At 33.9% G+C, this 21,001-nt stretch overlaps 1 protein-coding gene and 1 long non-coding RNA gene across 2 annotated transcripts in view; one reads left to right on the top strand and one right to left on the bottom strand.

Annotated features, from left to right (window-relative positions):
- Window positions 1-2,989: 2,989 nt before the first annotated feature.
- Window positions 2,990-16,116, bottom strand: LOC110454546 (F-box only protein 32-like). Its single transcript, XM_021504113.1, has 8 exons — window positions 15,891-16,116; window positions 13,575-13,674; window positions 12,511-12,603; window positions 11,973-12,066; window positions 10,465-10,634; window positions 9,403-9,668; window positions 8,146-8,218; window positions 2,990-7,281 (listed from the first exon to the last, which is right to left on the bottom strand). The coding sequence occupies exons 1-8, from the start codon at window positions 16,016-16,018 to the stop codon at window positions 7,195-7,197; spliced, it is 1,011 nt and encodes a 336-aa protein (XP_021359788.1). The 5' UTR covers window positions 16,019-16,116; the 3' UTR covers window positions 2,990-7,194.
- A 3,855-nt stretch (window positions 16,117-19,971) lies between these two features.
- The window catches only part of LOC110454539, a 12,611-nt gene continuing 11,581 nt past the window's right edge, over window positions 19,972-21,001 (top strand). Inside the window, exon 1 of the long non-coding RNA XR_002463385.1 lies at window positions 19,972-20,442. This is a non-coding gene — a long non-coding RNA (uncharacterized LOC110454539). The remainder of the gene's footprint in view (window positions 20,443-21,001) is intronic.

Raw genomic sequence — 21,001 nt, 5'->3', positions numbered from 1 at the left:
TTTCGTAGCACTTCACACTCAGCACGCTGTTGCTGATATTTTTACTTATATATATATATATATATATATATATATATATATATATAACTCTTTTCACGTAAGTTCCGCGAGGTTTGCTTAAGTTTTCAGAAAAGTAATTATCAAAGTTGAAATCATGCCGGAAAAACTAGTTTAAAATGCATTATTTAAAGTAGTGTTTATTGTGTCGTCCTGAAATGGGCCGATATAGCGATGTCCATTATTAGACTATTATTTTAATGGAACTGGTTATACCATGTTTTATCTTAATCCATGTACAAAACACAATATTGCTTATTGTTGTGATATCAGTTAAGCGAATAGACCACAGAGATCCCGTTTGAGGAAGCAGAATTAATTACTGAGACACTGTTAGTTCTGAGGTGTGTTCAAGCTAAATCCAAATTTGAATGCTTGGTGTCAACTTACTTTTACCTCGGTGTGTTACTTTTAATCATATAAGTCCTGCCCCGATAATACCGGAGGGAACTTAATGCATTCAGTGCGTAAATTTGTTTGGGGAATAAATATCAAATCACATGGTACCTATAATTTCCAAATTTTGTACCCGAGACCCTTGTAGAATGGCAGAGTGTGGCGTAGCGGAATCATATTTCGTACTCCAGTTTATACAGAGTTATGGTCCTTTCTTCATCGTACGTCCCTTTACCCAGGGCATATTTGTTATAATTTTGTCAATGACAGTATTGCCAAAGAGCACCTCTTGAAATGGGAGGAGTGTAACTGTTGCATCCCGGAATAGGATATCGTGTTTAACTATATACAATTGGTGGTCCTTCGAAAATAGTGCATTACTTTGTGCGTGACATATATCGTATAATCTGTCTTCTACAATTGCTAATGTTTTATGTAAATACGTTTTGTAATGCCAGAGTGTCGCGTATAAAATATGATCATGTGCTTGCACCGTTTCACTTTGGCCGGGGCATCTTCTATACTCTATCACCATAGAGTACCAAAGTTTGTCCAGATGCGTCGGACTACGGAAAACTCGTAATACTTCACATTTAAATAGAAGGAATAATCATATTTAGTTTGAAATAATTTTGACTTTAAGGTTAAAAATATATGTATTATATAACACGTCATGTAATGTTATTTACGCTTTTATTTGAAGTATTTTTTGTCAAAACTAACACTGAGTTAAGAAACAGTATAATTGTTCACCAAAAACATAAATACATCCTTTTTACTAGGTATGAATGCGTAATTTTGTTAATGAAAAAAAATCCTATTTATCAAATGAATGATGTCGACGTAATTGAACATGAGGCTACGGATGCATAATTTATTTTTTCCTGTGTTTTTGTACATCTGGAAATCAAATGCGTCTTTAAGTTACAGTATATTAAAAAGGGTATTAATTAGATTATTTTTAATTTATTATTACACAAAGACGACAAGCATACTATGTAACCTGAATATACAATATCTCAGTGTACAACTAAAATCGTTTAGTTTAATATTTACATCTCAATTTATTCATTTAATTTTTGATTTATGCCACTGTGTGATGTCATTCAATTTTTAAAAAAATTGAGAAACATGTAATAATAATAATAGTCTTTATTTAAACTCGATTACATATTGAGTCAACGACGCGTCTCCAATATGATCAAGCATATTAAAAAAATGTACATTATATACAACAGATCATGTAAAGACTTATTATGTAAAGACATATCATACCATTATTATACAGTGTATATGATGACTATACCGCATTGTTATTAATTTGAATAAAAGTTGAATAAAATTATCTATGAAGACCATAGAGGGTCTAAAGTCAGGAAATATGCATTTATGAAGATTATATAGACTAGAGGACAAGCTTGATTAGCTATTTCCGGACCCACACTCACTCAACTCTTCCATGCTGATGATGATGACATTGATGATGAAGATGCTCGTTTTCAATTTAAGGGACGAACTCTCACGTAAATTATTTCGTTTACAAATGCAATCATCAATGTTAGAATATGTTAACTGTTGTTTTTTTTGCACACAAATACGTTCATTTGACAACTAAGTATAGACAGATCTTTCGATTAACAATTAATAAGTCTAGCTATATTTCTGGAAAACAAAACTTCCTACGCAATTCCAAAATTTAAGCCATAGAATATATTCATATATTTATATTTTGTCTTTAAATGTAGTCTACATTTCAATAGTTCACCCCACCTGCAAAATTATGTCTCTGTAAAAAATAATGTATGTAACAACAATAAAGCAGTACCAAAGATCAAAAATACTACATGAAAATAAAGGATGTACTGAAAGTAACCATTGTCAATTATGGAACAGGACACGCCTACCGTTCCGGACACCGGGTTATAATCGAGTTTTCCTGATGTTGCTGGATTTCTGTTCGACTTTGTGATTCGATTTTATCCTTGTTTGTTGCCGCTATAGTATTTTTTTTTCCTAAATTCCTAATCAATATTCTAACATATTGTTTTATTTTCTTACAATCTGTGTTCAACGGGATATTTTTTCGAGTCTCGGTTAAGAATCTAGAAGTTTTCTTTTGGTAAAATATCAGCAATACTGCAACGTTCTCGTTCATATCATTTTACTCCGTAATTGAAAACGTGAAACATATTATCAATCCTAAGAATTAATTAACGGTCATCTGTGTTATTAACTCGTGCAATTATCAACACATTCATTTATTTATGTAGTAAAATGAAGTATTGTATACCGGGAAACATTCGCCTAGTCAATCATTCGCCCTTCACCCATAAAATCAACTTTCGCCTGAGTTAATTTCACCCTTTATATTAAATTGTATATTATACTGTCTATTTCGCTGTAATAAAATTAATATACTTGCCCTCAATACACAGGGCAAAAAAAGGCGAACGTTAAATTGCGACGAAAATTTCCCAGTGTACTGTATGCACCAAGTAGCAAATATCTCCTACTTGTTTAAATAAAACAAAGAAGATTACCAATTAAAAACAATTTTTTAATTAACATTTACAATGTATGAATCAAATCAAACAAATAAATAATTCTTACACTCTGGTTGTCCATTTCTTCCCACATTCCTTTCTTTATCCCTAAACACCCACATTCATGAAATGACTAGAATGCAATCTAAGATGAATAAGAACCATCACGTTTCATTTACTCAAAAAAAAGTGAAACAGTTTCCATCTCAAAGTATTCAATAATTTCCAAACGTGAATAGTTGATCAACATTGGCAGTTATATTTAGTTTCTGATTGCAAATTCAAATTCATCTGATATATTTAACATTGCTAAACATTTAAACCATAAAAACATCTATGTCATGTAAATGATTGCTTGCGATGGTTTTATAACACATTATTTTCAAAATACTACCAAATACAAAGTATAGCTTACTACAGATTCTACAGTGTAACAAAACATCACTAAAGATAAATGATTCCTCACTGAAATATATGCATCTTCTCTCGAATAGGTTACTAAATTAAGATTCTATAAAACATACTTGTATATGAAAATTTGGACTGTGTAAAATGATGCTAATAAAAAGATTTTAAAAGGAGCTAATCCTAACAGATCGCAGGTAAAGCGTTTTGAGAAGCACATATCTTAAAAGCGACCCTTTCCCAATTTTATTTCATTGTGTTTTATGTGATATCTGTTTGGTATATTATTCATTTTACTAGAAACTCTTAAACACCATTAACATATCTTTATCTTCATGAAGACATCGCATTTTACTTGACATTCATCTACATAATAATACCATACTTCCTTTAATGAAGTAACATGCTGTTACATACATAATAAACTAAAACTTGAACATTTTTAAACAACATTATCATGACAACATATGACACAGGTTCACAAAGCAATGTTCTCCCTTACAATAGGAACATAATGGTGTACTAGTACCAAAGTGGGTACATTCATCTATCGCAGCAACATTAATAAGATAAATATTTACTAACAATTCAGTAACAAATCATCTTTCAATATCAACGCAAGTCATATCTCACAAACAATCTATGAAATATCGATGCTCATTAACGAGTCATACTGTACCAGTATGCTTATTTTCTATAGATAATAACGTTTTGTATACCAACAACCAATGAATATCGACATCAGATATTAAAAACTTCCTCTCCAGTAATCCAACGAAAAAAATAACTTATACATCAATCTGCGCGGAATCATAACATGAATAAATTGCATTTCTTTCAAACAGTAGATATAAAATTTCATTCCTGCTCTCATATCAATTAATTCGTTATACGTCAACAAAGTAACACATGTTTTTTTGTCACACTGTTTCCACAACAAAAACTGTCAGAAGTTCATGGTCATAGCATTTTATAAAAACATTACCGTAAAACAAATATTTTCCAAAGTCATTAATGTTTACGTTAACTTGCAAAGCGACTCGATCATCGATTGGAATATTTCGCGGATATCATTTATCAGATTTTTGTCAAAGAATTGATTTCAAATTCCCGCAAAGGCGTTCTATGAAACAAGCTCGCTTAAATGAATATTTACGAAAATAAAGTGTTTTACAGTAGCAATTATTGTATTTAATCGATAATAAATTCAATATCAAAAATGTTGAGATTCAAACCAAATACAGTAAGATCAATATCAGGAAAAAAATAACTTTTTATGACGTAAACATTGAAATGCATTGATTATTACGACCCTTTCACTTCCGTCCCGTGGCTTAAACATAGTACAGATGAGCATAATAAATAATAACACACACTATTGTATATCTACAGAAAGGTGTGAAAGTTAAATATGATTAAACGAACATATATATGTATATATTTTATCACACGATATACTGACAACATCTCATGCAGAACAATAAACCTGATACCGATTCCCTATAATGAAATGAAAATCTATTTTTACACAACATCACATTCATGGGAGCTAACATCAAAATATGTATAGCTGTCTCGGCACATTTACAAAACATTGAGCATAAATTGTGATATTGCATGCTTAAATGAATACATTGATTGAATTTTTAAATACTGAGATTGCTTTCCATGTAAATCATAACAAAAAAACAATTGTTCTTTGTCATACACTTCTGCATGTATAATGAACACCTCGATTTGAATCATTAAACTATAAAGTAAGTTGCATCCAGTCTGTGTTATAATAATAATTTTTGTTTCAAATATGTCTCCATAAAAATCAATTTTAAGAGAATTTTATAGATGGTAGAACATCTTTGATTGTCATAGTAATGATTTTCGAAGAATGTCTTTAAAAAATAGCAAGTTTCTCATATGACATTTCTGTAAGTGCGGTCTTGTAAAATTAAACAGGTTTAAAGAGGGTTTCATAGATAAATAAAATACGAATAAATGAATAAACATTCTAAATACTACTTCAAACAAACACACATATTAAAAATGTGATCTGCATTGAAATTGCAAAGTATAAACGAAATATGGAATGCTACAAACATTACTCATAGCTAAAATCATTATGAATACAAAAGAACGGATTCTGTACCAATTGTTTAAATACATCAGCTGTCGGCAATAATCAGTAAATGCATACCACGTACAGGTCAAATCTTCCACGACACTATCTGATGAACACGATTTTATTTTAAAAGTTTGTTAACTCATTCACTCCTGAAGTTTTATAATGAACTATTCCAACCTTTGAATTGGAAGAGTTCAAATGTGTTTTCATGGGTGAGTGAGTTAAAGAACGGTCTGGATCAGTTTTACGTTTACAAATGAACTTAATACAAACGCATGTTTCTACTAAAGCTGACTCCTGGTCAGAATTATAAATAGTTAGCCAAGTAACCAAATGAAATGTCGTACAATAGCACAAGGTATGAAACAATGACTTTATAAAAACATTGGGATATGTACGATCAAGGTATAAAACAATTACTTTACAAAAACAATGGGATATGTACAATGTATCACATACTAGAAGCATAACAGATATATCAATAAATACAGGTATTATCAGTATATGTAATACATCGGTATTATCTTAATCCTCAAATGTCCTGAAGAGCTTAAATAAATAAAGGCATTGGATAAAGCTTCTTTATTTCCTAAATTTATTTCCCGTATCTTCCGAACTATTGTGACTTATTTTTCATAAGAGCATGTTATCAAGAAGGAACTTGTACAATGTCATCAAAATATTGAGCACAACTCAAAAACGAAAACAAACATATACAGCAACACTTGTGACGTTACGTTGTTTACTTTGCGTTGTAGTTGTCGTTTCTAGGTGGGAAGATGGAGACGTTGTTTACTTTGCGTTATAGATGTCGTTTCTAGGTGGGAGGATGGATGCAGTGATCTTAACAATTCGGAGTTTAATATAACATATACAGCAAAAAATATAGTTACAACCTGACTGTAACTACCGATTTTGACATTCTAGAATGTTATAATAGCATTCTGTCAACAGACAACCTATCTTTTAAGACACGGATAACTTTATCAATGTGTTTTCACTGTTACTCACAGTATGTATATATATATATGACTGTGCTTCAAGCGACTTAAAATTGTATAAAAAAAAAACCGATATTATAAAAAATCAATTTAATATATTCTTTAACTGATAAAGTATAAGAAGTTGTATTACTTCGTACCTAACTGTCAGTCATATCTAGGTTCTTTCCATTTTCTATTTCGTTTACTTTAATAAAGAGCAGTCTCAATAACATTTCAACAAATAGAAAACTGGAATTGCATTTCAATTTGTCTTAGAATAAAGCGCGATAAGTTTTGAGTATTTTAATACTGTATAACGCTCGACAGTTTTGAATATTTGTACACCGAATAGCTCTTGCATTTCACAGAAATTGTATTTTCGATATGTTTGCGTCGTGCAAAATATACACGCCGATATAAAGTTATTAACTGGTAACGTTGTTGACCTAAAATACGTCCCAGCGAATTTGTTCCAGAAAAGAAACCACGAAAGTTTAATCCCGCAAAATTAAAGCGTTCTACAGTATCTCAAATAGATCACGCTACTGAACAACAAATAATAACAGTGCATTGTTTAAGTGATTAACATATCAAACAACGGACAATATATTAAACATGATGATCAGCTAAACTGTAAAAACTGTCATTTACGTGAATCTTTTAACGTTTAACAGTAGTGTGTCTGACGGGTTTAGATTGAGAAAAGGTTCAGGAAAGCCTCTGGTGAGAGTGGGCGGGACTTAGCCTCCTGGTCACTGATACAGGGATGACCAATGGACTGCAATATAAAAAGGAATAGAAACTAGTTATTACAGCAGTAGTTAACACAGATAATGATGACACTACTATACAGAGGACGTGTACAGTATTAACCTACACAGAAAATGGTGACGAAACTATACAGAAAACGTGTACAATACTAATCTACACAGAAAATGATGACGATACTATACAGATGATGTGTACAATACTAATCTACACAGACAATGATGACGATACTATACAGAGGACGTGTACAATACTAATCTACACAGAAAATGATGACGACACAATACAGAGGACGCGTACAATCCTAATCTACACAGAAAATGATGAAGATACAATACAGAGGACGCGTACAATCCTAATCTACACAGAAAATGTTGAAGATACTATACAGAGGACGCGTACAATACTAATCTACACAGAAAATGATGACGATACTATACAGAGGAAGTGTACAATACTAATCTACACAGAAAATGATGACGATACTATACATAGGACGTGTACAATACTTATCTACAAAGATAATGATAACGATACTAAACAGAAGAACTTAATAAATCCAGACAACTTGTTTTCTTCTGATTAAAGATCTGGAATAAAGGAATGTTCTCATACAACTACCACAAACGTGTTTTTTTTAAATAAAGTAAATATAAGATCACCGTATGTAGATTTTCCAAATCCCGCAGTCCAGATTAATAAAAAATAAGTGATATTTGGCATGCGTTACTATTAGTAGTATCATGTATAAGTCTATGAACACTCTTGATACGAGTATGTATGTATCTATAAGCGAATCTATGAAATGTTACCATTCAAATAAGACGCCTTTTCTTCGATAATCTATAATGAAAGTTAACAGAATTCTACAAACCTGCCAGAACAGAGTATCACAGTGATGGCATATAGCCAGGGTATCTGCATATACATCTTTCTTCCCAAACCGCCTGGAAAAAAAAAGTAAAAGACATCTAGAACAGTGAAAGAGACTCGTTTTCAACCATTGCCGTTTCACAGTTCTACTACAAACCAAGGAAACACTCCTGTTTTAAAGCTTTCAGAACGGTTGATGTAATACTTATGACTTCAGAATACTTTTTACTTGTGTATACTGATTGAGTGATTCATTATTATTTATTTTTTAACAGTAACGTTGACTTGATATTGCTACTGTCTGGTTTACTTTCAACCCTTTTCTAGGAGTGGCATGGATGACGTAACCATCAGACCAGATACCACATACTAACATGATTATTTCTCACCACATCGTGTTATCGTCCAAATATACAGGCTTCGTTGTCTTTAACTCTGATTTGAAAGGCACCGTGTTTCAATTTCTACTGATGTCAGTAAAGTCGACATAATCGTGTATTTGCAACAGACACAACAGCGTTACACAGGTTGCCAACTAAATACTTCTCCATAAACCGTGATCAGGGACTTTCTCAATATTTGCTTTTAATCTTATTCTAGAACTAACTGGAAAACGTTTTCGATACAATTAAGTATGTACACAGGTATCGGACGAAATATCGTAGTCCTCACTAAATGATTACCAACAACTCTTGTAACGGTACTGAATATTCTTTTGAATATAATGATGTATATCTGTTTCTATAGAATGAGTGTTTATTTATATATATACATATTTGTGGTTTAAGTAAATGGACTCGTCCATGCATCATAAACAGGCATATTTATTCAGGATTCCTGTCCCATTACACTGTGGTTTTTCGTATATACAAGTAACGTTCCTTTAATTTCGTTTCTCTTTGGATTTAATGTAGCATAGTTTGGCCAGGACACTTCCATTGACCAGGTAGCTCAGTTGGTTATAGAGCTAGTACAACAATCTGAAGTCCAGAGTTCGAATCCCGGTCTAACTCCGCTCGATTTTTACACCCAAAACGTTTTCGTTGATTATATTTTGTTTATTTGATCTTTGTTGTTTCAGAAAAGTCCAGCAGGCAATAGGTTTTTTCTGAAATGATTTATTAAAGCTATAATTATGCGGGAAAGACAGTTGTTTCCAGTGCGCAATTACAGCTTTAAACAGTGGTACGGGGATCTCTAACATGCAAATTTTCATAGCAGTTTTGGGATAATGTTAATTAAAGGTGTGTACACTAACTTGACACTGCGTTTGTAGATGTACTTCCAGTCGATACACCTCTGTCCTGTCTCCAGCTCCTTGGGGACGAAAGTAATGAGCTGACGGTCGGTGAAGTGGAAGAAGCAGAGCTGTTTCCAGAGAGAATTTTCCTCGGCGATGATGAGGTTGGATGATGACGTCATGGCTATGTGAAGGACGTCCTTGTGATCTGAGAGACGCTCGAGGATACACCGTACACAGTCCTGAGGCAGGTCCTGGAACATTGCCATACCGTCGTCTGCTCTCTACAAAGTAGCCAAGACAAAGATGTACCACAGCGTCAACGTACACATCCTCCTTATCAAGGGGTTACGCTCATTCGCTCAGAGAGCGCAACCCCTGGAGTACAAACAATCCCACGGATCAGCTCACAGAACAAAATGTAGCACTGAGCCAAAATACAGGGACAAAATATACCACAGCATCAGCGTCAACACCAACAGACAAAATACAACACAGCATCAACATAAAAGGACAAAATACACAACAGCATCAAGTTGCAAGGAAAAGGGATACAACAGCATCCAAATTCAAGGACAAAATGTACCACCCCATCCACATTCAAGGACAAAATATACCACACCTTCAAAACACAAAGACAAAATAGCAACTCGAAGTTGATCAGAAAAGACAATACACAATCCCTGTGGAAATCCACTTTTATTGATGGACTCTTTCCTTTTAGAAATTATTGCGTTGCTGTATAAGCCAATCAAAAGCGACGTTACAAACGGCGACGTCATTTTTTACGTTATGGGCTGATAACATACATTTTTAATCCAATGAAAATGCTTGTTACAAGCCAGATTAAATTATATACAAATACTATCTTTTGAAGAACTCTACATCAATGATGTTTACCTGCATATTGAAGTTTAACACTTTGGTATGTAGATCCGTTTCTGTTTTAAGTCACCTGTAATTAACACATTTTCCAAAATAAAAATTAAACTGAGGAAAAAAGCTTAATTCTGGATTGATTGTCTAACGATATCCCACACAACCTTTCATACCGAACTTATAATCCAAGCTTATACGTACAGGTTCGACCTTGTATCTGTCGAGTTTTGCGAGCATTTTGTGTACGCCCTGTAGGTGTCTGTGCCACAAACTCTCGCTTCCTATGTGACTGTACTGGCCCTCGTGTAGCGTGCATATCGTGCTGTTGACAAGGTCGCGCGTGCTGGCCACGTTCGTCTTCGTTTTCAGCACTAAAAAAAAATAAAAAATCAAATTCAATGGTATTTGTTGAAAATATATCTGTTCGCTTAATTTGTGTTTCATTCAAACCCAATGCATGTATACGTGACATTCATAGTTAAGAAACGAGGCATGCGCCTCCATTTTCTTTTTCTTTTGGTATTTTATATGGTGCTATGTCACGTGAGATACTTCCAATAAAGCATGTCGTCGTAATTTCTACGTTACAAATGATAGAGGAAGAATCCCATTAGGCTTAGAACTACATCAATGTTTAGCACTAACAGTACAATCCCTCTAGTCCAAGACAAGTAGATTCCATAGTTGACCATTGAATTGCCTCTTCACTGCTATGCAAAAACAGATTTTGTCTGTTTTTAAAGTTTAAGAAAACTAAAAGTGGTTCCAAACACTTTTCTTTTACTAATTCGCGAGAATTACAATACATATTACAATATCTTTATTCTTGATAAAATAAACACAAGACATTTATAATCGAGATATATTGCTCTGCGGGGGCCTTTCAACCATGAGACCACTCTGATACTGTGCTCAAGACCAATTACTTGTCCGGTGGTACATAAATAATTTTCACATTTCTTCAATGCAAAGAATGTTGAAGAGACTTAACGAGACCCAAAGTTTTAACGTTTCACACGATTAAACGAGCAAAAAGAGAGTTTGTGCAGGCACAGGTACATGCAGTAGTATTAGAACGGTTTCATGAATAAGAGGCACGGTAGTCTATTGGTAGGACGCCGGGCTCGTGACCGAAGGGTTGTGGGTTCGAGTCACGGCACGGCACTGTGTTGTATCTTTGAGCAAGAAACTTTACTCCGCTTGTTCCAGTCTACTCAGCTGAAAATGTGAACTTTGTTGGGAAGTGCTAGAATTGTAGAATGCTGGCTGTGAGCGCCAAAATGGCCAAAAATAGGTTGTGATAAAGCGGTATAGAAGAACCTCGAATTATAATTATTATCAATATTACAAAGAAGACCTGATTTTAACAGCAACAGCATGAAACTTGAAAATAAGAACGTTGTTGGTTTGTGCTAGAATTGTTGAATGCTAGCTGTGAGCGCCGAAATGGCAGCACCGGCTGTATGCTACCTAGGGAGTTGAGGAAGACATTGGCTGGTTGCAAAGGCCCTATAACCACGGATAATAATTTGTGAACCGCTATGAGACGACCTACGAACTAGGTTGCGGTATATAAGAACCTGTAATTATTATTTTTTATTATTATTATTATGAATATAGATATTATACTTAGTACCAGTAAGTTACATATCACGAAATGACAGTAGTTTACGGTATGTTACACAGTGATGAAATTGATCAAAACTCACCCTGGTTGACCATTTCGTCCAGTATGTTGATGATGCGTTTCTGTGACGTACCACTCATGCTTGTAAGCTTTCCACACAGCAGTATCTGTAGTACCTGTAACGGGAAATCCAGTATATGTTTGAGTGTAATAACGAGAATTTTCGATTTGTCTTCTTATGGGGATAATTCTGTTTTCAAAATGCAGGAGAAATATTCATACTCAAGAAACTTCATGAAATTTTCTCAGTGCTATTAGATTTAAAGAGACTTCTCTAACTTATTAAACATCTTAAGATACAGACAGCATTTTGGTTTCAATTAGGAAAATGTCAACTCCCAAAGAAGCATATTTTTTTTCAAAATCAATTTATCTTTTCATTCTTATTGTATGAATGATTCTACCAAAAACGTAAAATGTTGCATAAAAACATCCATGCCTGGCACCATAGCAACCCTTCATGACCCCAGTGTTTGTAACATTATTTTTACTTCACATATGCAACCCTATCTTTTACATAATCGTGATTAAGAAATGACCAGTGTCCAGTAGGAACTAACCTTGCATACGTAGTTAAACCTTCTGATGTCCTTGACGGCTCCGGACATGTCCAGATGGACGAATGCTTCACTAAGACTCGTAAGGATCTTCCTCTGTCAAGGTCAAGTAATAGTGATAACGTGTGGGTGTGTACGGGTTCTTCCTCTGTCAAGGTCAAGTAATTATGATAACGTGTAAGTGCGTAAGGGTTTATTCCCAACTATGGCTTAACTGTTTGGGTTCTTTCTTGACTAAAACCAGTCTGCGAGGATTTATATTTAATTTTCGAGATAATGAAATTTCTCAAAGTTTTGTCAATTTCAATTGTATATATAAGGACTCTCATTAAAAGCTTGTCATCAACATATCACTGTGTGGGCTTAATTTTGGAAAGTTTCCCGGTACGAAATATGAATCTACATGTCACTTAATTTACTTTTGGAGACGAGGAACATTCAGACTACCTTCTCAGTATTTTTCAGTCGACAGACATTCGGACTACGTTCTGTCTCAGTAACAAAAAGTCAAGGAACTTTGTTCTATATTCCAAATTAATATTGGGTTTTTCCCCCTTTGGTTTTGTTGATGTGATTTTGATAATATTTGCTTTGAAATGATGTAAATCTGTTGAAAATTGGTTTTAATATTTCCGTCACAATCTCAAAACTAATGAAACTAAATCAAGAGGGTTAACTACAGGTATATATACCCAGCTGTAGTTTATAATCGACACATACATTTTGTATCAAACCATACAGCTATACATGCTTAATCTTAAAATTCAAATAGTTCGAAAAAAGGGAATTCACTCTGTGTAAATCTAGAACGTTTTTTGCTACAATTTTTCAAGAAAGAAAATAACATTGGAGAATTTGACCCAAGCTATTTTAATTACTTCCAACAAATCGTGTTTCCATCTAGTTTGAGCATACTTAAAAAGTAGTTCCGATTTATATGTTTTCAGACAACGAAATCGGAATAAAATATAAAATGAAAAGATTTTATACCCTGTAACAAAATAAATGAAAAAAAATCAACAAGGGCAATAACTCCTACGTGCTTAACGTATTAATGTTTGCCTTACCTCCCTTGATGTGGCCTTGACGTAGTGTATGTAAGGCTGATGGTGTTTGCACCAGTCATTGTCTCTTGTGTGAAACTCTGTCATGGCCAGTCGTATCAACCTTAGATTTAAACGAAATTATCAAGATATTTAAAAACAAATATTCTGTTCTTTTTCATCATATATTTTAGTTTACCGTCAAGTCTACTGACTAAAAAAAGAGAATAATGAATTGAAAAGAAATAACTTTATATCACTAGTCTTGCTATTTATAAAGACCGTAGACATATCCCAACGAAAAGCAATATTAACTGTTCCGTGTAACTCTTTTGATTTAACCCATCCTTCATATCTAGCCTCACAAAATAAACAAAGTTTATAAACACCAATGTATATGTCGAAGTTCAAAAATTGTTAATCATCAGGGGTAATTAAAACTATTACTGTCTGTTTGTTGTATTTTTGTTGAAAATACATGTGTATTTTAAATTGAAAATGCATGGCTAACATATTAATCCCATCATTTTCTATTCGCTGAGATTCATTACACAGCACGAGTCAGACATCTCCAACTACTGATCATGAGTCATGGTTATGTAATATAACGTTTTAAAACATTATTACACTAGCAGACAGTTAAGGAACCGCCTTATACAAAGCCTTTTTAACTTTTAAACATATTTGGATCAACATTGTTCGGTACTATATAAATCATTTCTCGTTCGTTTTGAAGCCACTGTTAATGTTTTAATATAAATTAATACAAGAAGTGCTTGTTAAGATAACTTTTCTCTCTCACTCTCTCTCTGTTCCCGTGGCATTTGTTGTTTCAGATTAAGAAAATATTTGATACTGTAAAAAGAATGTCGGAAAGTACGTTCTATGACAAATAAGAAAACTGGGATATGTTTCCTAACGAAGAAAGCTTACAGACTAGTGAACCCAGTTACCTCTTTTTGTTTCTTATCAGTATCGCTAGCACTAGTCTACCCATACACCACCAATAGGGCCAAACTTCAAACCTAGCTACACGTGTAGAGCACAGGAAACGCACGCGCATCACAGAACGAAGAGTAGACAAAGGATACAAAAGGGAGCGTTATAATTACCTAGTACATACCACACATGGTTATAAAAGCGATAATGGTAACGAAAGATTTGTAACATATACAAAAGCATTTTGAAACAATACAGAAAACACTTTGCACTTAAAAGAAATTAAGAAAATGACAATTTTCTTGTATACATAGTAACTATATTACCGCCATCATTTGCATATTTCATATAATAAATCATGTACGTTGTTCAATTTTTCAGATATACAATCTGAAACTGGCTGAAACTATTTTTTCTATTAGACTTATCATGTTTTATCATTTTTTCTTCTTTTTATCAAAAAGTATGTAATATCTTATACAAAAAGTAAAGTAAAAACTGAAACCAAAGGTAACTTCAGAACATAATCATCTTATTTCTATTTAGTGAACAGGGTCGATAGCCTGCAACCAGGTACCTTGACAATTGGTTAATTAAAGCGTCTGTTTAAATCCCAGTCTTGTCGACTGCATTTTCCTTTCCTGTTACGTCGATATGTGTAGCACATATTTGTCTCTTTTTTGTTTATTTTGAGCTTATAAAAACATAGATCTCGATGCATGTGTCACCACACTGTATGTATGTGTCACACTGAATGTAGGTGTCACAGTCCACATATATACATCGATGCACAGTGCAATGCACATATGCAACGCTTCTGAAGGTAAGACAGAAGTCCAGCGTGACGTTTATTAACGGGACCCTTACGATCATCTTACAATAAGTATATACACATCGAACATCTGAAATGTACACTGAAAAAATATATATCAGCTGACATAATGGAATCTGGAGAAGGTTGGCCCAATCATGTGTATCAGATCGCGATCGTATATATATAAGAGCTATGATGTGTTGTTTCAAGTTCGTAATAATAAACGTACTGATACAATGGTTTAACATCACGGTAGCTAGCTGTGAGCTGCTACGCCATTCCAGTCTACGCACACCAGTTATTTATTATATCATCATGTGTTGAAATCATGATTTGGAAACGTGACCATGCAGCTGTCAGAAATAATCGATAAAATTATGCAAGCTTTTACATTCAGTGAACTCACGTATTATAGCTTTGCTAAAGCACAACAATACAATGTGTTGCTCGTCACAAACGCAGACCTATCTCACACACGATGACATCGTGTGTATTTATATATATAAAAATGTGTGTATGGTGGATACCATTAGCAGCGTGATTCATACCGAAGAACCACAGTAGTGCACACAATCATTAAACTATACCTTGCCAGGATGTTTTCGTTCAAACTTTCGAACACCTTGATTCTCCATAACTTCAGTTTTTCCCATCCATTGTGTGTCTTCACCCACTCGTCCCCGTTCGATCTCCAATCACGTCCTAAAAACGGCATATTGTCCCAAATTATGTCTTATTCCATCTACGTTCGTCCTTTGTTTTGATTTTGCGCAACTGTTTACGTTTTGCAGGAAGTGTATCGGAATTCTTCGCGGAGATGACATTCTGGGTCGCTTATTGGCTAGTGAGAATATTAAGTCAAATTTGATTGGCTGGTTGTGTTTCGATGTTAATGCCACATGGCAGGTCACATGGTTTTGTTTACATCGATCAGCTGAGCGGTTGGAGAAGACTCCGCACGAAACTTATCTTCGCAGTTTCGTGCTATGGCGCATTTACATACCAAGGCAGTGGAATTATATAGCTTTTCTCAATGAATGGCATGAATTTGTATAAATGGGGCCGAGTGCACTATACATACACATGCAGATACATGCACATACATAGAAACTGGAATTGAGTGTAGTAGTAATATATATATCCTGATTTTTAGTTAATTGCAAATTAGTTTTAAAATTATGCAGAGCAATTTTAAATGTGTGTAAGATGTTCATGTCCATGCTAAAAGTCATCCTACAACAGTCAGAAAGACAAAAGACATCAGTATTTCTTCAAGATTCCGGTTTGCAGCCATTTTTTTCTGGTGACGGACCCTACTGTATTAATCAATAAAAACAGTTTGTATAACGCTTTGTTTTAATATTCGTTAGAGTCATAAAACAGGGTTATTCATTAGCGTCACTTTACAGAAGAATGTCCTTACACAAAACAAATATTCAAGTATGTATTTCCAGTTAAAAAAGAAAGACATTGTTTTGATCGTTTATGTCTTGTACATGTATACAATTCTGTGACAGATTTGTATGCAACGTACTAGTGATGGTTTTTCCAAACAGAATTAATATAAACGTGTACGGGAAATGAAATAAGCGTGAAATAGTATTTAAGCAGTGTAGCTATAAAACGATTAAAGGTATAGGGTCAACGCCTATGGAGATTTAACATTAGCGTCGGCCCCCGCTTTGAATTTCAAAACAAGATCAATCCAAAAAGGTATGGGTATAGAAAGCTTAAATCAGGAACATTTAGTTTAAGAATTCATTGATTGATAAATGGGACCTCATTAACTTACACCTGTGTGGATGTTAAAGTTTTGGTAACACAATTCCTCCTACAGCATTCAAATGACACAATTACTATAAAATTATATCATCATCGTGTGCAACGTATTCAAACTGTTTTTTAATACCGAGTATTAACACTATTTTAAGAAAGAATTGTTCTTTTTATTGAAGATTTAAGTTGAAAAAAATGTGAAATTTCATTACTAATACGATAAATTACATTTTTGACACGTTAATTTACATAGTTCTAAAACGAGTCTATTTTTTAAACTTGCTTAAAAGTTGGCTACCAATATTATCTTTTAACATCAGGAATTTCAAAAAAAATTAAGACCGGTTTGTCATATAACACCTTTGATTTAAAAAAGAAAAACATAGCATTCTTTCCACTTTTCCTTTAACTTGTTTTTTGTCATGACCAAAAGTGTTTAGGTCTTGTTAATTGGCATGTAGGTTGTTCATGTGAATGGATTTAAGTTTTGTAAATGTTGATGACCTTGACCTTCGTTCAAGGTCACAAAAATAAAATGTGCTAAAAAATATTTTTTTGTATGGAGATTCAGACAAGGATATCTTTCCTTGCTTTATTTGTTTATAGTTAACGATTTAAAACAATATTCCTTCATATTTTGTTTAATGAATGGGCAATAGGTAAAATAAAATAATAATGGAACTGTAAGCCAAAGGCTAAGTAATGCCCCCGCTCCTATATAAAAAAAGAAGTGTAACTAAGGCAAAGCATTGCAAAGCAATCCATAGTCTCCCTCCAGTAGTTATGTAAGTATATAAGTCGCTGACATACTTCCTGTACTCCTTCCCCATGCCAAAACATACTTGCAAAACAAATCTTGTTAGCCCAGATGAACCAGTTTTGCTGAAATCGTCCTAGTAGTAAAGGAAGAGTTGTCAAGACAAAGATTTTTAACAAAGGGCCATAACTCCTTAAAAAGGATCGAAATGAAAGAATAGTACCCTGGTGCACATCAGGAGGTAGTTACCATATCTGTGAGCTTCCAATAAAATAGGCCCAGTAGTTTTTTCAACAAAGGGCCATAACTCCTTTTAAAGAGTCGGAATGAAAACATACTACCTGGATGCACAATGTCTAATTGCATATCTTTGTCTATGACACAATCTCAACCTTAAGTAGTTCTCCAGAGGAAAGATTACTTTGGCAGAATACATGAGTTATTATTACTGCACATAACTTTAAAACATGCGTAAGTGTTTTGGTTTGATACAAAGACAGAAATTGTATCGGTATTTACCATAATAAACATTGATAATCAAATCTCCATGATTAAATGAAATTGGGCATTGATCATGTTTGGCATGCTAAAAAAGTACTTTACCGGTTTTGATAAAACATAAAAATTATTCTGTAGACAAAATATATATATATATAAAGTGTTTAAAGAAGTTTAAAATATAGACTACCATTGTAACTATATATAGCCAAGTTGACAATGCTGGTTATATTTTAAATTTTGTTAAAATTTTACATGTTTTTCGAATTAAAGTATCACTACGCTTACATCATGTATACCAATATGACATATTTAGTATCAAAATAACAGTAATTTAATATACTATACACTATCATAATTCATTTTCAAAATGACATTCATACCATATATCTGTCATTTTGTTAGGATACCCCCCGTCACTCAACCTGGTGTTATGCAAGGAGGTCCACTACGGTAATCGGTATTAATTATGAATAATCATTTATGCAGTTATTGATCATTTTTATGTATCTACATATGGTAAAAGACTAAATGAAATCAAAGTGGGGGTCAAATGTTGACCCCACCTTTAAGATATCATCGGAAGGTGCTAAGTTAAATACGTTATTTAATTTTAAATTCAATATCCGTTCACCTTCACCCCCTACCAATTCTTTGAAATATAACTAAAATACTATCTCGGACTTGAGCAAGGCTCTTATTAAACTGCCCTCATTATTAGGAGGCAGTACGAACGTTTCCTTTTATGTGAAGTCCATGGCATAATACGGTTTTGTAAGTTAGCGAAATACCTTAAGTACAAATGTATGTAATAATGTAATTGACGGGCTTCACGTCACTTTTATACATGTGGCATAAACGTGCTCCAGTATCATAAAGGTAATACAATGTATATGTATACATAGAAGACGTTGTTTCAGTAATATAGAAGTAAATTTAAATTATATATACGTTTGAGACGTGCTCAAGTGATGATAAAGTAATGATTGTATACACTATTAGACGTAGTTCCAGTAATAAAGAGATGTACGTTTTAGCCGTGCTCCAGTATTCGGTTGTGGCGGCTGCATTCCTTTATAAGAGCCTGATTGTAAACACGCTCACCTTGCCAAATAGATCTGCGCCGTACGTTTTACTTATAATAAAGGGAGAAGATGTATACAAGGCTATGCATATCGTGCAGGCTAAGTAATGTACCAAGAAGTTCGTCAAGCTAGAACCGTGTCTGGACTGGCAAACACCCAACTAATCAGTGGTGTATATTGTACGTAGAAAGTTTATTAACGACCTCGTGATAAGTCGACGGTGGGATGTGTGAGGATTGGTACAAAACGTGTCCATGATGACGACGTTGATGACACAACAATAGGACGTAAAACACAAATAAACCAAAAACCAAGGCTCAAATAAAATTTAGTACGCGACATTTTTGGAATATGTGTTTAGTGAACGTATGTGCAATCTGAAGGAGGTAAGGTCCTGGATAGTCAAACAACGCAATACCGTTATCCGTTTCGTTTTAAGACGGGCAAGTCCATTGTAGCTTTTCGTACATATATAGTTACCCCCTGTAATAGGACGACCTAATATACAGAAAGCAAAACAGTCGTTATTCTGCTCGGAAATGTATTTAAATGTGTCAAGGAAGAAGCTAGGTGTGACGTGTGTAGTTACCCATATCACGTGACGTGTCTGTGATAAAAAAAAAACATGAGAGTAAACATTAAGTTAACAATACTACACAAAAGTATAACTTTTAAAAGTGTTTAATTTGTATTCTGTATGCACAACGCCATGCAGCGTGTATGATATATCACACAACTCTGTAATTTCATTCAAACAACAGCAGACGTCACTTATGCACAGATATGAAAGGATAAACTTGAACTTGTAAACCTTTGTATCCATATGTAACAACGCATTTGCATTACATCTAGGTCAACAGTTAGGACCCTTATCGGGTCTAAAATACAGAGCTCGAGCACTATTCAAGGTCGGTCATCTACCGAGAACCGATAGGTGTTCTACCCGGCATACACACCACATCATTCTGGGGAAGCGGACACTTGTGCAGTCTTTTCGAAAAATATTGTGGTATATATACATAGGTAAGTCCTGTTTAAGATTTTTTTTACATTAAGTGATGAAGTATATTGTTTGTGCGATGGAAGTTGTTATGATATCAGGGTCTTGTACTGTGCAGTAAATTAAACAACAAGATGTCTGTCTAGATATTATGTACGTGTTGTAGATATTTTATACGGTTCACATTAATTAGCTGTCTTTTCAGCGCAAATACTACATGGCGCAGACGACAACTATCAAAATCATAATTTAATACAACATATAACACATTCTTTGAAACCTGTTATAAGAACTTAAAGCTATAATGTAGATTGAAAACACATTAGGTACAGGTGATCGGTGGATACAGGTGAAAAATGGGTACAGGTGAAAATGAATACATTTATACATAGATACAGATGAGGCAGATGAGTGGTGGATAGAGGCGAAATATCGATACAGGTGAGATATTGAAATAGGTAACACATGATATAGACGACATATTATTACAGGTAAGACATACATACAGGTAAGACATGATACAGACGACATATTGTTACAGGTAAGACATAGATACAGGTAAGACATGATACAGACGAGACA

The sequence above is a fragment of the Mizuhopecten yessoensis genome, unplaced genomic scaffold (genome assembly GCF_002113885.1).
Source record: "Mizuhopecten yessoensis strain PY_sf001 unplaced genomic scaffold, ASM211388v2 scaffold7907, whole genome shotgun sequence".
Taxonomy (NCBI): Eukaryota; Metazoa; Mollusca; class Bivalvia; order Pectinida; family Pectinidae; genus Mizuhopecten; species Mizuhopecten yessoensis.
Note: the sequence above shows the minus strand (reverse complement) of the source record. Positions and strands in the feature narration are given on the sequence as shown.

Bases quoted from the DNA above. Each gene is read 5' to 3' on its own strand.
- LOC110454546 (XM_021504113.1), bottom strand. From the start codon at position 16,018: ATGCCGTTTTTAGGACGTGATTGGAGATCGAACGGGGACGAGTGGGTG. The intron at 12,067-12,510 runs GTTAGTTCCTAC...TTCCCGTTACAG, and splicing joins GGTTTAACTACGTATGCAAG to GTACTACAGATACTGCTGTG. The intron at 10,635-11,972 runs GTGAGTTTTGAT...ATTTTTTTTTAG, and splicing joins GGACGAAATGGTCAACCAGG to TGCTGAAAACGAAGACGAAC.